Genomic DNA, 13,063 nt, shown 5'->3' on the forward strand with positions numbered 1-13,063 from the left:
GCCTTTGCACCAGTACCAGAAAGTACCTCATAAAACCCACAGAGGACACGCAATATCCAGAGTGTACGCACGCTTTTAAGCCTGAATATTTTGGGCGATAAACAACAGGTAATTTATCATTTTATAGCCTTAAATTGGTGTTGTGTATGCATTTGCAAGTGCGTAAAACCTGTGCGTAAATGCCTCCATATTCTTTCCAGCGTCCATGATGAGAGTCGAGTCTCTGCTGAGCTTCTCCGCGGTTCTGGTTCTGCTTCCCAGCACGTCAGATGCCCTCCAGGGAGCTTTCCCTCATCCAAACAAATCTAACCAGAACGACCCGGAGCGTTGCCACCCACCTCCCATCAGTGGATTCATTTCCCGCGGGTTGACGCCTGGAACCACAACCGACGAGGTTCTGGAGTCCAGTCAGGAGGCGCTGCACGTCACGGAGCGTCGGTACCTGCGGCTGGACTGGTGTAAGACACAGCCACTCAAGCAGACCATCCACGAAGAGGGCTGTCTGAGCCGGACCATCATCAACCGGTTCTGCTACGGCCAGTGCAACTCCTTCTACATCCCTAGGCACATGTACCAGGATGGAAACGCGTTCGAGTCCTGCTCGGCCTGCAAACCCAAAACCTTTAGCACGGTAACGTACACCCTGTTCTGCCCTGGACAAACCCCCGGTACCAGGAAGAAACGGGTACAGCGTGTCAAGCAGTGTAGGTGCACTACAATAGACACGGATTAGACCCGAAAAGACTATTGGAATTTGACGACGTTCATTCAAAATGATGGAATTTTCATATTTACTTTACAATATCAAGTCCAACCAGAATGGACTAAAAACTCTCCTAATTTGGATCAAACAGGACGCATTCACAGGCACCCACTTCTTATTTTGTGTATTATTTTTGTCATTAAGATAATAATTGAGTGTATTTCTAAATTACTCTCTATGTAATGAAGTTGAAATATGTTAAGTAAATTAACTTTCTTCATAACTTTTTTCCTTCAATACATTTTTTATGACTCATAGTGACATAAAAACATTTCAGTACCTCCAAGTTTAATTGATTTTATGGAAATTGCTCCAATATTGGTTTGTTTGGGGTTTTTTTGGATAATAAGGGAATAATACACATAACATAGATTGTGCCTCTAAATTGATGTCTTCTAATTGTCACATAATTAAAATTGTTGCGCATTATTTAAACAAATGTTAAGATGTTCTTAATAGTTAATGCCTTTCTGTAAATATGTTTTATGTTGTACATGAAAGCTAAAATGTTATATTTTGAATAGAACAAATACTGGTCTTCAACGTGTTTGGATGGTTAGTTTCCACTATGTGGGATGTCAGAGGGTCTTATAGAAACCCCCTGCAATTTGACTTGCTTCACCAGCAATTTGTGTTGCCAACATTTGCTTGTCAATAAAACTAAGAATTCACAAAATTCAAATGAGTGATTTATTTGAGGAGGAGTATGCCAAAATACTGACTACTTACATTAGAATTCATACATTCTGTGAAATATAATAATCCATACAGTGATGGCAATATTGCACAATTGTTTTCTTCAATCTACATTTTAGGTATCAGGTGTCAGTCATTAAATGCAATGAAAAGCAAGAGACAAAATGCACCCAGTTGAAGGAATGAAAAAAGTCGTGGTACCCTGATTGTGATCCCGATCCAGCCTGGTCCAGCAGCTCAGTGGTTAAATGGTCCTGACATTATAGTACAATGGAACCTCTTAGGTTGAGTCCATTCCTGATTTAACGTAATTATTCAGATTTCGAGACAAATGATACCAGGGTTCCTCGATAGGCTTGTCATTTTGTCATCCCCCGAACAATGTAAACCATTTAGTCAAACTAGACAAGTGCTCCTTCATGCAGTACTTCCTCTGCTCTGCAGGGGGGAGACAGCGAGGCATACACGTCACAATGAAGGAGCTGGAGAAGAAGACAGCTTGCATTTAAACAAATGCGGCGCTAACAACTCTACAAAAAAAAGTAGACACTTAAAATTGGACTTTTGACAGTGACCACAAAATACGCATTTACAGCAAATGCAGTGGGGAAGCCGATGTGTTTACTTGTACGATGTAAACAATCTTTTGCAAGACTCTGTACTTTAGGGCAGTGGTTCTCAACTGGTTTGGCCGTGGGACCCACCATCACCCCTCAGTGACAAGCGGCGACCCAAATTACTGACATTTTTCAACTTTCACTTTCAAGGAATGGTGACACGGCTGCCGAAGCACGCGTACCGTGGCGGCGTAGCAAGCAAATAGCACAGACAAGAACGCAAGGTGCATTCACGGACATCGGATCATTACGTCCATCTTTTTCTTGTCCAGGCAAAGACTTGTGACCGACCCACTGAAAACGGCCTGGTGACCCACTTATGGGTTGCGACCCACCTGTTGGGAATCCCTGCCTTAGGGGCTTGCTGCAGTATAGCTAATATGAGTCTGGTACCGCTGACAAAGGCCAAAAAAACACTCTATATGTATACAGTCGTCCCTCACTACATCGCGGTTCGAACATCACGCCCTCAGTCTATCACTGTTTTGTACTGTTGTACAAGACATTCACATTCACAAGACAATTTATGAAGCCTTTAAGAAGTAGGGCCTGGGCAGTGACGTGTGTGACATCAGCTAGCTAGAGTTGACTGATAGCGGAGTGCTCGCAGCAGATTGGCAGTGTAATGAGTGGCCGACAGCAGCTCCTGTGTGAATGTTCACTGCATTGTTCATTAAGTGATTCAAGTGCATCGTGAGTCTCTCCTTACTCACAAACAGCGGCAGGAGAGTAGTATTCTACACTGGTCAGTAAATAAGATGGCTTATTCTATTATTACGTCTACTCTATTGGGTAATACAAGTGTAAAGATGACCATAGGGGTGTTATTTCATGTCTACCGGGCGCTAATAATGGTAAAAACTGTCTGTAGAAGGTCATAAACAGGCTTTCTATGCTGCAACTACAAAAATATTCCATTTATTAATATTGAATCCTACTTTGCGAAAATTCACTTATCGCAGTCATGTCTAGAACTTAACTGCAATAAACGAGGGACAACTGCATATCCTTTTTTTTTTTTTTAGCAGTACCATTTGGCCCTTTGACAATTATTGGACAAATAATTTTACCAAAGGAAGTAATGGAAACAGAATTAATTCAAACTGTAGTACTGTTCAGTACAAGCATTGTTTTACATTTTAATATTCTTAACTTCATCAAAAGTGTAAAAATAAGTTGACCGCTGGGTATTAAAAGTAGCTAAAACTAAAATAAAATAGTGCAAAGGGGGATGCAGATGACAAAATGTATCTCATTTTGCATTTCCACATTCTGTTCCGACACAAAGGATTGTACCAAGCAGCCAGAACCACCTTCCTACTCTACAATATGTTCCGTTTCCAGTTCTATGCTCATCAACCCATTTTTACAATTTGTGAATTTGTCATGGAAAGCACTTGTGGAACTACTCCTTCCTTCCTTGACAATATGCATAAAGACGCAAAACATTCCAGGCACGTTTTGTTTAAGAAAGGTTAGGTTCAATTCCAGATTCAAGAGCATTTGACTGAAGAGGTTCCACTGTAGTATAAAATCTAAATATGTGCAAGTGAGAATGTTAAGTAGAGGTCATGTTAGCTTCTTTCTGTCGCAGGCGTTCTTTCTGTTGGTGATGAAACATATCAGGAAGCATCTATGGAACCAATATAATACAACAATGACTGGGAGATGTGTGTTATACTTACCAGACTGTTAGGGATGATCTTTCTGGTCTCGACTTTCTTCTCTGCTGTGATCCTCTTCACAGACAGCTGGGCTTCTTTTATCCTGTGGTAATAAGCATTGTACTTGTATTAGCCCACTGATAAGATAGATTAACTATATGGAACGTATTGGGACACTTGGGGTGTCCAAACTGCAGCACAGGGGCCATTTGCGGCCCGCAGCTGTTTTTTAATTGCTAGCTAAAAATACAATTGAACAAAAAAACAAACAAAAAACAGAAATGGAAAAAAAGTCATTATTTCTCTAATATTATGAGGAAAAAATGTCATTTTAGTTGCATGAAATGAAATATTAAAGAAAAAAGGCGCTTTTTTTTAAAGTCGTAAGATTATGAGACACAAACAAAGCAAAGTTGTAATTTTTGAAAAATTAGGTGGAGGGGAAAAGTTACAATATTAACGGAATAAAGTCAAAATATCTTGGGAATAAAGTCATAATATTACGAGAAGATAATTTACAAGAAGAAAGTATTTGTAAAATTATATATATATATATATTAAAAAAGCAACAGCAGAAATGGAAAAAAAACAGCAACAATTTTACAAGAATAAAGTCAAAATATTAAGAGATAAAAGTCACAATTTTACGAGAATAAACTCAAAACATTATGAGGAAAAATAATGTCATTTTAGTAGCATCGAGTCGAAATACTAAAGAAAAAAGACGTAATATGATGGGAAACAAACAAAACTATTTCTGGAAAATTATTAAATTATTAAGTTGTGGAAAAGTTACAACATTATGAGAATAAAGCGAAAGTGTTGTGGGAATAAAGTCATAAGTACAAAAAGAAAAATTTACAAGATGAAAGCTGAAATACTGTAGCTGGAAAATGTAAACACACAACAGCAGACACTGTAACTTTCCGAGAATAAAGTCAAAATATTAAGAGAAAAAAGTTGTCATCGAATGAGGAAAAAACACATACATACATACATACATACAAACATACATACATACAAATATACACATATACATATACAGTATATATATACATACACATATACTGTATATATACATACGTATACATAACTCTCTCTCTCTATATATATATATATAATACATACATACATATAACCCGCCCTGTTTTGCACCGCCCGCACCGGGCTCGAACAGAGGACCTTCGCAATGGGAGGCGAGAGCGCTGACCACACGGCCAAAAGCCCGGACTGTCGACCGCGTGTTCAGCGCAGCTTTTAAGGCAGAGGGAGTGAGGTTCACCAACGTACACTTGCACAGCCTCACAGGCTGGCATCCGTTACATACGTACACATATACACACACACACACACACACACACATGCACGCAAACACACACACACATAACATATCATGCATATCTACATTTGTTGCTTTACAAAATGTCAAAGTGGCCCTTGAAAGGTTTGGACACCCCTGACCCACAGGAAGTTAACATGGGAGAAAATATGGAGTTGGCCTGTCTGTTCATTTTTATCTCAGAGGTTTTTGATGGGCTTGGAGTCGGGCCTCTCAAGTTTTTCCACACTAAACTTTCCAAAAATGTATTGATGAGATAAAGAACTGCGGCCTACAGCAACCCTGAATGATGAATGACTCACTTGAGACGTTTGCCTATTAAGTGCATCTTCATGCAGTCCCATACCTTTCTTTAGAGATGTTCCTATTCTCCCTCTTCCACCTGGCCTTGAAGTCGGCACAAAATTCAAACCAGAGCATGAAGAAATGACCGGACGTCAACTCCTTGTCTCCTGCCTTGGACTTCAGCTCAAAGTACACACACAGGTCCTGAAAACTGAGCATGCCAGATGCAAATACATGCAGATTACAAAAAGAATGTTTATTGTTTTGGAGATACATTTTAAAGACTTCTTTCTCTAACCTTTTCTCTGCAGCCATCAGCTGATAGGAAGCCTCAGCATGTTCTTTACGTGCTGAAGGAAAGTAGAGAAGTCATCATTTTACATGATAAACATCTCAGTTACAGAGATCACAAAAAGACACCAATGACGCCGATGTAATGTAACAGCTTTGTTCACACGTCAATAAATAAAACTGCTATTATGACGAGTGTCCAATCACAACAGTAATCTCAAGGCGCCTCTACGAGGCAAGTTTAGGACCATAAAGCCACTAAATATTAGCTATGGTAACATCACAGCCTACCAGTGATTCATAGTTGTTGTGGTTACATAAAACATAATTACTTACCACTGAGAAGAAAAGTCTCCATTCTGTCTTTAAACGGCTGCAGATGTTCTTCAGGAGAGTCCGAGCAGACCTTCTGCACGTCCTTTTCGCATCCTTAAATCGACAAAACACAGAAAAAAGTCACATGTTACTTTCCCAAAACAGTAATTGAATTAGCACCTCCCTCGTAAATGTAATTAGTTAACAGGCAAAGTCGTTTTTGAGTTACGTTTTTGAAAAACCTTCAAATTGAGCTTTAGCATTTAGCATTTTTCTGAGAGTGCGTAATCACAGCTTTTGTTGACCAGCTGTTTAGCTTCCTGTGTGAGCAACGGCGACTGAAGCGACACCCAGATCACTGATATAGATATCGGTGCATAATAACGCGCCACATTTCAATGTCGGTAACGGCATTGTAATGTTTGAAATGGTAACGACCCATTACAGGAAAACAATAATGGTGTTAGTAACGGCGTTATTTTTAATGCCGTTACTGCAAACACTGTTGATCAGTGACAACAATAGAGCATACAGGAGGAACAATATACACTGAAAATGATGCGTGCTCACTTAGTTCGGGAGATTCCTCTGTAGTTTTTACTTTTGCACTCGTTTGGCTGTTAAGAATGTGACTTAAGACCTGTACAGTTAAAGGTTTCATGACCCTGGAGTAAGTATTCCTATTTTCATGATTGCCGATGGGAAAAGGCATCAGCCTAGCCTGCTGAGAGAAAGGCAAGAGGGCCAGACGGAGCAGAGCAACTCCTCAACAGGAGTAGTTTATCAGCGCGGCTTCCTCCTCAGATCTCACTTATTGAGATTCACCTTGAGATGGCGACTGCAAACTCCGCTCCTTCGGACCTGCGCCCAATCAGTGGATCAGAGGAGCCTGTCTGCACGGACCAGCCATAATAGAGGCTGCGCTCCCCTCCAGCCTGACGCTCGATCAACATCTCCCAGATAAGATTACAAAAGAATACTGTTTTCATTCAGGATTTGTGTAAACTGTGCAGGCACCGTGTGGTGTGGCTTTCTTTTGTCTACCTTTTGTGCCTGAAACGTTTGCTTGTGAGTGGGTTACGGACCCTCATGTAAACACTCTCAGATGTGGGAATACTTTTGTTTGATGGCGCATTGGGTTTCAGATGTCTCTTAAGTGCCACTTTTACCTCATTTAAGGGAATAATTTCATGTTTTTGGCACAGCACATAGCTGAGTAGTAAGGATGCTCACTGGAGCAGTAGTAGGAATTTGTCCATCAATTTCAGGTATGTTAGTTTTTACAACTATACGGAAGAAAATGTCACAAAACACAAGATAACACTCAGTTTTGATTGATACTAACCCCAACCCTAATCTTACCCTAAACCCTAAGAATAACCCTAACCCTCAGTTTCCATTGATTCTGTCAGACATGCACAGTATTCAATTAACAATATCTTTGCAATTCTGATTGGATGTGCATGCAAAATCATGTTTTTTTTGGTCAAAACTGAGCTTTAGTACCTTATAAGGCATTTAAAAAGGGTGCTCAAATGGATCTTTGGATGCAGTGCAAGTGTATGATGCGTTCCAATGTTCTAACTGTGTATGTACTTTATACTACTACTACTACTACCACGATTACAGCATTGTTAGAGTTTGCATTAAAGCGCCCAATGTCAGGTATAATTCTATGTCATTTTTGTATGTGCTGCATAAAACAAATGGAACTAGTCGGTCAAAATTAAGGATGGTAGTTATTGTGTGGTACTATCACTGTGCAGACTTTCTGCCAACTCTCCCTGTCCTTTTTCTTCTGTCTAGGGCAGGAAAGAACTCCCATGAAAACTGCACTGTAAGCATGACTTTTATACGCTATGTTTTTATACCAGGCACAATCATTGGTATGAATTCTGCTTAGCAACAATAAGGAAAACCAGGACAAATAATAGTTCATAGTTTTGCTATGTTTTTCATGGCACCAAAGGGTTTTACTTCCAGAGCAACAGTCCAAATGAATGATATACAATATAGCAAAACAGTCGTCATCTCAGTTTGGGAGCGCTTTATACCGAGCCGAGAGCAAATCTAGGGAGAGTGAAGAGCAACAATAACGATGATTCAAACAGGCAGTACAATAAGAAGCCGCAATGTTCGTTCCAGATTGCAGTGGTTTGGGTTGATGCACCGATACGACAAAGCTGTGTTGAAAGCTAAAGAAAGCAATCTGCGGCGTACATCTTGGGGCCACACTGGAGCCCGGCTGATACAGCCGAGATGGTTACGGGTCCGTGTAGAGGCCCGTGCAGAGATGGTTTAGATAGTGAAGGAGTGGGATAAGTGGGAAGCTACCTTTGCTGGCGACAGGAGCCCAAAGACGAGAAGATCTGATGCGCAGAAGGATTAGAAGCTGGATCTAAAAGGCGCCAGGCCAGTATCAGGAGCACAAATCCTACTAGTCTCTGGGTACAGCATACATAAACACATGTATACCATCGCTAAGGATTGTTCAAAACGGACAAGCCTCGTGTTCGAGAGCTTTGATTAACAAAATCAGTTTCGGTCAAAGTAGAAGGCCTTTAGTCCAAAGAGTAAACAGTTAGTGTGGGAAACCATCGTGATGAGCAGCGTTAGGTGGGGGTGTTTGAGGGAAAAATGCAGCCAGACTGGGATTTTTTTTCATGGGAAACTCTCCAGAGCGACACAAAAATGGCAGTGCTAGAGTTACACAGACAAAAACACAACAAAATGACCACAAGGCGACTCTACTCTGGTCACACAGTCTCATGTCATGCAAGGCATGGGTATTCAGAATTCCACAGTGTTTTTTTTTTTTTTAAGGTTTTCCAAGTAAGAAATGTGACACCACATACCTGCCAGATCTCTCCCAAGCCTCCTCAGCTCTGCACTGAGATCATCAAAATTGACCTGAGCCGCTAGGAAGACATCCTGAGGTTCGGGAAGCGGGAAAACACTCTTGTCTGTTCCAGCATTCTGGTGGAATCACAATTAATGATCACATGTGGGAACAGAAACCCGTTCAGTGAAAACATGCTACAAGGTGGTATGACTTTACATTATTATACCTTGTCCACGTTGTGAAGGTAATATGATACCACGTAGTCCACCAAGCTGATGCGATTGTCCTAAAGAAAAGATGGAGGCACTTGTCAGCTGGATAACTTCTACTAGAAACAGGTATCTGCATGTAGTTTCTATTTCGACCTTGTATGAGACCCACATCAGATTATATTTCACATGTTCTTGCAACCTTGGAGAACATCTACAGTACAAAAGCTTGCCAAACAAGATGGACCACAGCTTCCTTAATGGTCGAGGTCCATTACCCTGCTCTTGACATCCTTGAGTTTTGGAAGGATCTCCAGGCCGAAGCCATCAGCCTGGCCTCTGACCCTGTTGCCTCCGTTCATGTGATTTCCCAAAGCCAACACCAGTCCCAGCACCTCCCTCACGCCGCTCTTCTCCAGCAGAGCCTCCATGTAGAAACACAAACAAAATCAACTTTTCTAATAGACGTTTGTAATAAAAATATGCCTCGAGCCTGTTTATGAGCATCAAACATGAGAAAAATATATCATCTCCCCCTCGCTTGTTTGCTCCACTTTTGAGAAAAGAGGTCGTTTGGAAGTTCCAGGGTTTAATGACATCATAAACAAAAACCCTCCTTCCTCATGGACATCGGCACACCACATCTGATCTGCCCATAGCTAGGTGATCCCGCCCAGTCACTTGATCGGGGGCAGCGTTGTAAGAAACAGGCTTTGCTACACGTATTAAAATAAAGCTTGAGCTCTGCCAATTATTTGTCGGTCAGATCACAAAGCTACAGACACAAAATGGCTTATTGCCAATAAGGCTTCCTAAAAGCATCTTTAAACAGTTTAAATTTCAGCCTCAAGGCTAGATTTTGGACAACACACTTGAAATAAAGTATTATGTGACCTCTGAGAGAGTCATCAAATTTCGCGGCTTCACTCTATCATGCAGCTTTTCAAAAATATATTAATCAATCATGCTGTTTCGTGGTTGAAAACAGCCCATTATTAGTCAAATATATAAATATTTAGCAGATTGTACGTACTTTTTGGTCAAATTAAGCATTTTCAAGCATAAAAATGGCTAAATGAACTGAAATACATATCATGAAGCATTCAGAAGACGCATTCAAAGACTGTGCGAATGATATGTAGTATTCTACACTGGTGTCAGTAATGCCACTGGATCGCTGGACCAACAGGCTTTTATTGCAGTTTTGAATTATCTCACAACAAGCACAATAATCCCTAATAAAAAAATAAAAATAAATAAAAATAAATTCCTGCAGTAACCCACGCCAAGCTAAAACTAAACTCTGAACAACCGACGTCACTTCCTGTCCGCCCGCCACTCAGCTCCCCTAGAGAACACATTCATAGCAATCAACACAAGCACAAGTCTTATTTATGTCTTATCTATTCTTATTATGTCGACTATATTGGGTAACACGAGTGTAAAGGTAAGGGTGTTCGTTCATGAGAGGGCTCTAATAATGTTAAAAAATGTATTTAGAAGTTTGTAAATAGGTTTTCTATGCTATAATTACAAAAACGTTTGATTTATAAATAAGGAATCCTACTTTGCGGAAATTCACTTCTCACGGTTTGGAACCAATTAACTGCGATAAACCAGAAGTCACTGTATTTAAAACTGTTGAAAAATACTATAGTATAATATTGGAGTTTCAAAGTTATACTGTATGTACAGTAGATGGACAACCTTGTAGTGATGCTTCCTGTGAGATGCGCCAACCTACCTCAGACACAGTGGAGACAATGTGAAGTTTGTGTTGGATGGAGGCCATCCCATCATTGAAGCCCGACTTGAAGATGATGCAGTGAGCCCTGCCAGCGAAGTCTGGAATCTGCGAGAGCTCGTACAGGAACCTGAATCACATAAACATTCAACAAGGAAAACCATCATCCATCCATCTTATAACTGCTAAGAGCGGTTATACACAATTTGTGGTTTTGGTCTGGTGTTGCTCCAGTCAATGTTCACACACTATCAATCACACTTGTGTTCTGTTTCATACTGACTGTTCAGGTTTATCCAGGAGTTTGACCTCCTCCTCTTTGGAGGTGCTGAAGTGTGTCATGATCTTCTCCAGCTCCTCTGGTTGAGCTCTCTGGGACATTGACAGTTACATGTTAATGACATGATTATTATTACAGAACTGCTCATATGTATTATTTATCCGTGTGGAATACATACATTCTCATAGAGCGCTTCAATAGTCTCAAGGTCCACCACAGAGTTATCCACAGTCAGAACAGCTAATGGAAATAAAAACACACACAAAAGAGTTTGGGATTAGCTTCTTTTGTTCGGGGAGCAGCTGTTATTAAAAATGTTCACACGTGAAAAGTCACACTGCCCTCTGCCGACTGCCAGATTGTTGCTCTGCCTTGTATCACTTTCCAGTGACTATCTCTGGACTGATTCCCCATTGACTTGTGGATTTTTGGACTTTTGGATATTTTCAGAAGAGGATATGATTACTAAAAATCCAACTGTAGATCTCCCAACAAAAGTACAACCCTCAGATTTCAGTAACTATTTTATTATAGCTTGTATTGGAGTACTGTATGGATTTACTATACACTGAAAATGAGTCAACACATAACCATTACTGTCTAAACAGCTGGCAACACAAGTGAATACGCCACACAGTGAATATGTCATATTCTGTCCCGTGTGTCAATATTTATGTAAGCTCCATCTAGCACTGACTTAATCCTCTTGGGCATGGACTTCATCAGAGCAGTACGAGAAAATCCAAAATATGTTGTGGTCGTCTACACATTTTGAGTTTCTTTGACGTTTGTTTGCAAAGATAACTATGACATCCATTCATTTGTACACGTGTTAAGAAAACAATAAATATCATTTTCAACTTAAATTGTGATTTTTAATGTCCCCACTTTGTTTTACACTCAATAAAATCGAACCTTTTATCCAAAATAAATTTTTTCATATTAAAATAGACACACACATTTGACCTCAACAGCTTACCGACAAAATGTAAAATGTCATTCTGTATATTTAAATTTTCATATTCAATTCAACATGAAAAAAAGTTATGTTGTTGTTGATCCTTTCTACCTAGACTTATGTAGAAGCTGGGGTCAGAGGTCAATGATAACAAATTCTATGACTGACCTTGTTGGATATCTTTCATCTCCAGATGAAGGCTCGAGATGAGGATGCCCACAGTCTGAGAGCGCTTACCATCCAGCAGCTTAATGATCTAGCACGCACGCACGCACACACACACGCAGACACACAGTAAGTTAGTAAAGAGTCCAGAGTGAGAATTGTAGAATTGTACCTCAGCCTCATATACAGATAAACGGTTGTATGATATTGTATTGTATGTTCCTTCTTCTATTGTCCTTTTAATGTAGATAACTGTTAGCTGTCATGATGAAGTTGTGATGCATTCCTTCTGCAGCACTGTTGTACCGCGAGTTGCTTTAAGACAGGTTGGTAAAAGACGCTGCATCTGAACAACAGAGAACAAGAGCGCCCTCTCGTGGTTTAACAAGAGACTGCAAAAACATTCACGCAACAACCAGATACATGGATTTGTGTTACGCGACGCCATTCATGATATGATGTTCTGTTATTTCAGCGTATTACCTTCCTGGTTTTTGCTTTCTTTTCGTAATTCTCCACCAGTGGTTTTCTCTTGAGTCGTGTGATGGTTTTGGCAAACAGCTCCTCAAACTCAACTGTATTCACGATATGTGGTTCTTCCAGAACATTCCACAGTGTGTTATTCCTGAGAGAGAAAAAGCAATTATTACTATAGTTAATTGTGCAGACAATAGCTTTTCTTTATGTTTAATGATTTTTTTTTTTTATTTGAGACACCACCACCCATTTTGAATGTTACTTAAACACGCTCACTGGGCCATACATTCAGATGCCTCCATTCAGAGGATCAGGATGCCTCCCGGACGCCTCCCTGGGGAGGTGTTCAGGATACGTCCGACCGGTAGGAGCCCTTGGGGAAGACCCAGGACATGTTGGAGAGACTATGTCTCTCAAC

At 40.4% G+C, this 13,063-nt stretch overlaps 2 protein-coding genes across 11 annotated transcripts in view; one reads left to right on the forward strand and one right to left on the reverse strand.

Moving 5' to 3' along the window:
• The first annotated feature begins 22 nt into the window (after window positions 1-22).
• On the forward strand, window positions 23-1,427 carry grem1a (gremlin 1a, DAN family BMP antagonist). The gene is made up of 2 exons (XM_054761729.1): window positions 23-108; window positions 201-1,427. Exon 2 carries the CDS (start codon window positions 206-208, stop codon window positions 731-733), a length of 528 nt encoding a protein of 175 aa, XP_054617704.1. The 5' UTR covers window positions 23-108; window positions 201-205; the 3' UTR covers window positions 734-1,427.
• Window positions 1,428-1,464: 37 nt separating this feature from the next.
• fmn1 (formin 1) overlaps window positions 1,465-13,063 on the reverse strand; it is a 43,219-nt gene continuing 31,620 nt past the window's right edge. For all 10 annotated transcript variants that reach the window (XM_054761645.1, XM_054761640.1, XM_054761642.1 and 7 more), the window contains 13 exons: window positions 12,652-12,793; window positions 12,172-12,259; window positions 11,224-11,285; window positions 11,049-11,137; window positions 10,766-10,895; window positions 9,300-9,446; window positions 9,039-9,098; window positions 8,826-8,946; window positions 5,992-6,084; window positions 5,663-5,714; window positions 5,426-5,575; window positions 3,762-3,843; window positions 1,465-3,679 (listed from right to left, as the gene is read on the reverse strand). In XM_054761645.1, the coding sequence (XP_054617620.1) occupies window positions 3,635-3,679; window positions 3,762-3,843; window positions 5,426-5,575; window positions 5,663-5,714; window positions 5,992-6,084; window positions 8,826-8,946; window positions 9,039-9,098; window positions 9,300-9,446; window positions 10,766-10,895; window positions 11,049-11,137; window positions 11,224-11,285; window positions 12,172-12,259; window positions 12,652-12,793 (1,261 nt within the window). In that variant the 3' untranslated portion in view covers window positions 1,465-3,634. The remainder of the gene's footprint in view (window positions 3,680-3,761; window positions 3,844-5,425; window positions 5,576-5,662; window positions 5,715-5,991; window positions 6,085-8,825; window positions 8,947-9,038; window positions 9,099-9,299; window positions 9,447-10,765; window positions 10,896-11,048; window positions 11,138-11,223; window positions 11,286-12,171; window positions 12,260-12,651; window positions 12,794-13,063) is intronic.

Source organism: Dunckerocampus dactyliophorus, chromosome 19, assembly GCF_027744805.1.
Source record: "Dunckerocampus dactyliophorus isolate RoL2022-P2 chromosome 19, RoL_Ddac_1.1, whole genome shotgun sequence".
In the NCBI taxonomy this organism is placed as follows: domain Eukaryota; kingdom Metazoa; phylum Chordata; class Actinopteri; order Syngnathiformes; family Syngnathidae; genus Dunckerocampus; species Dunckerocampus dactyliophorus.

What these genes read in the sequence shown, in the direction of transcription:
- grem1a (XM_054761729.1), top strand. Translation starts at nt 206, where the DNA reads ATGATGAGAGTCGAGTCTCTGCTGAGCTTCTCCGCGGTTCTGGTTCTG.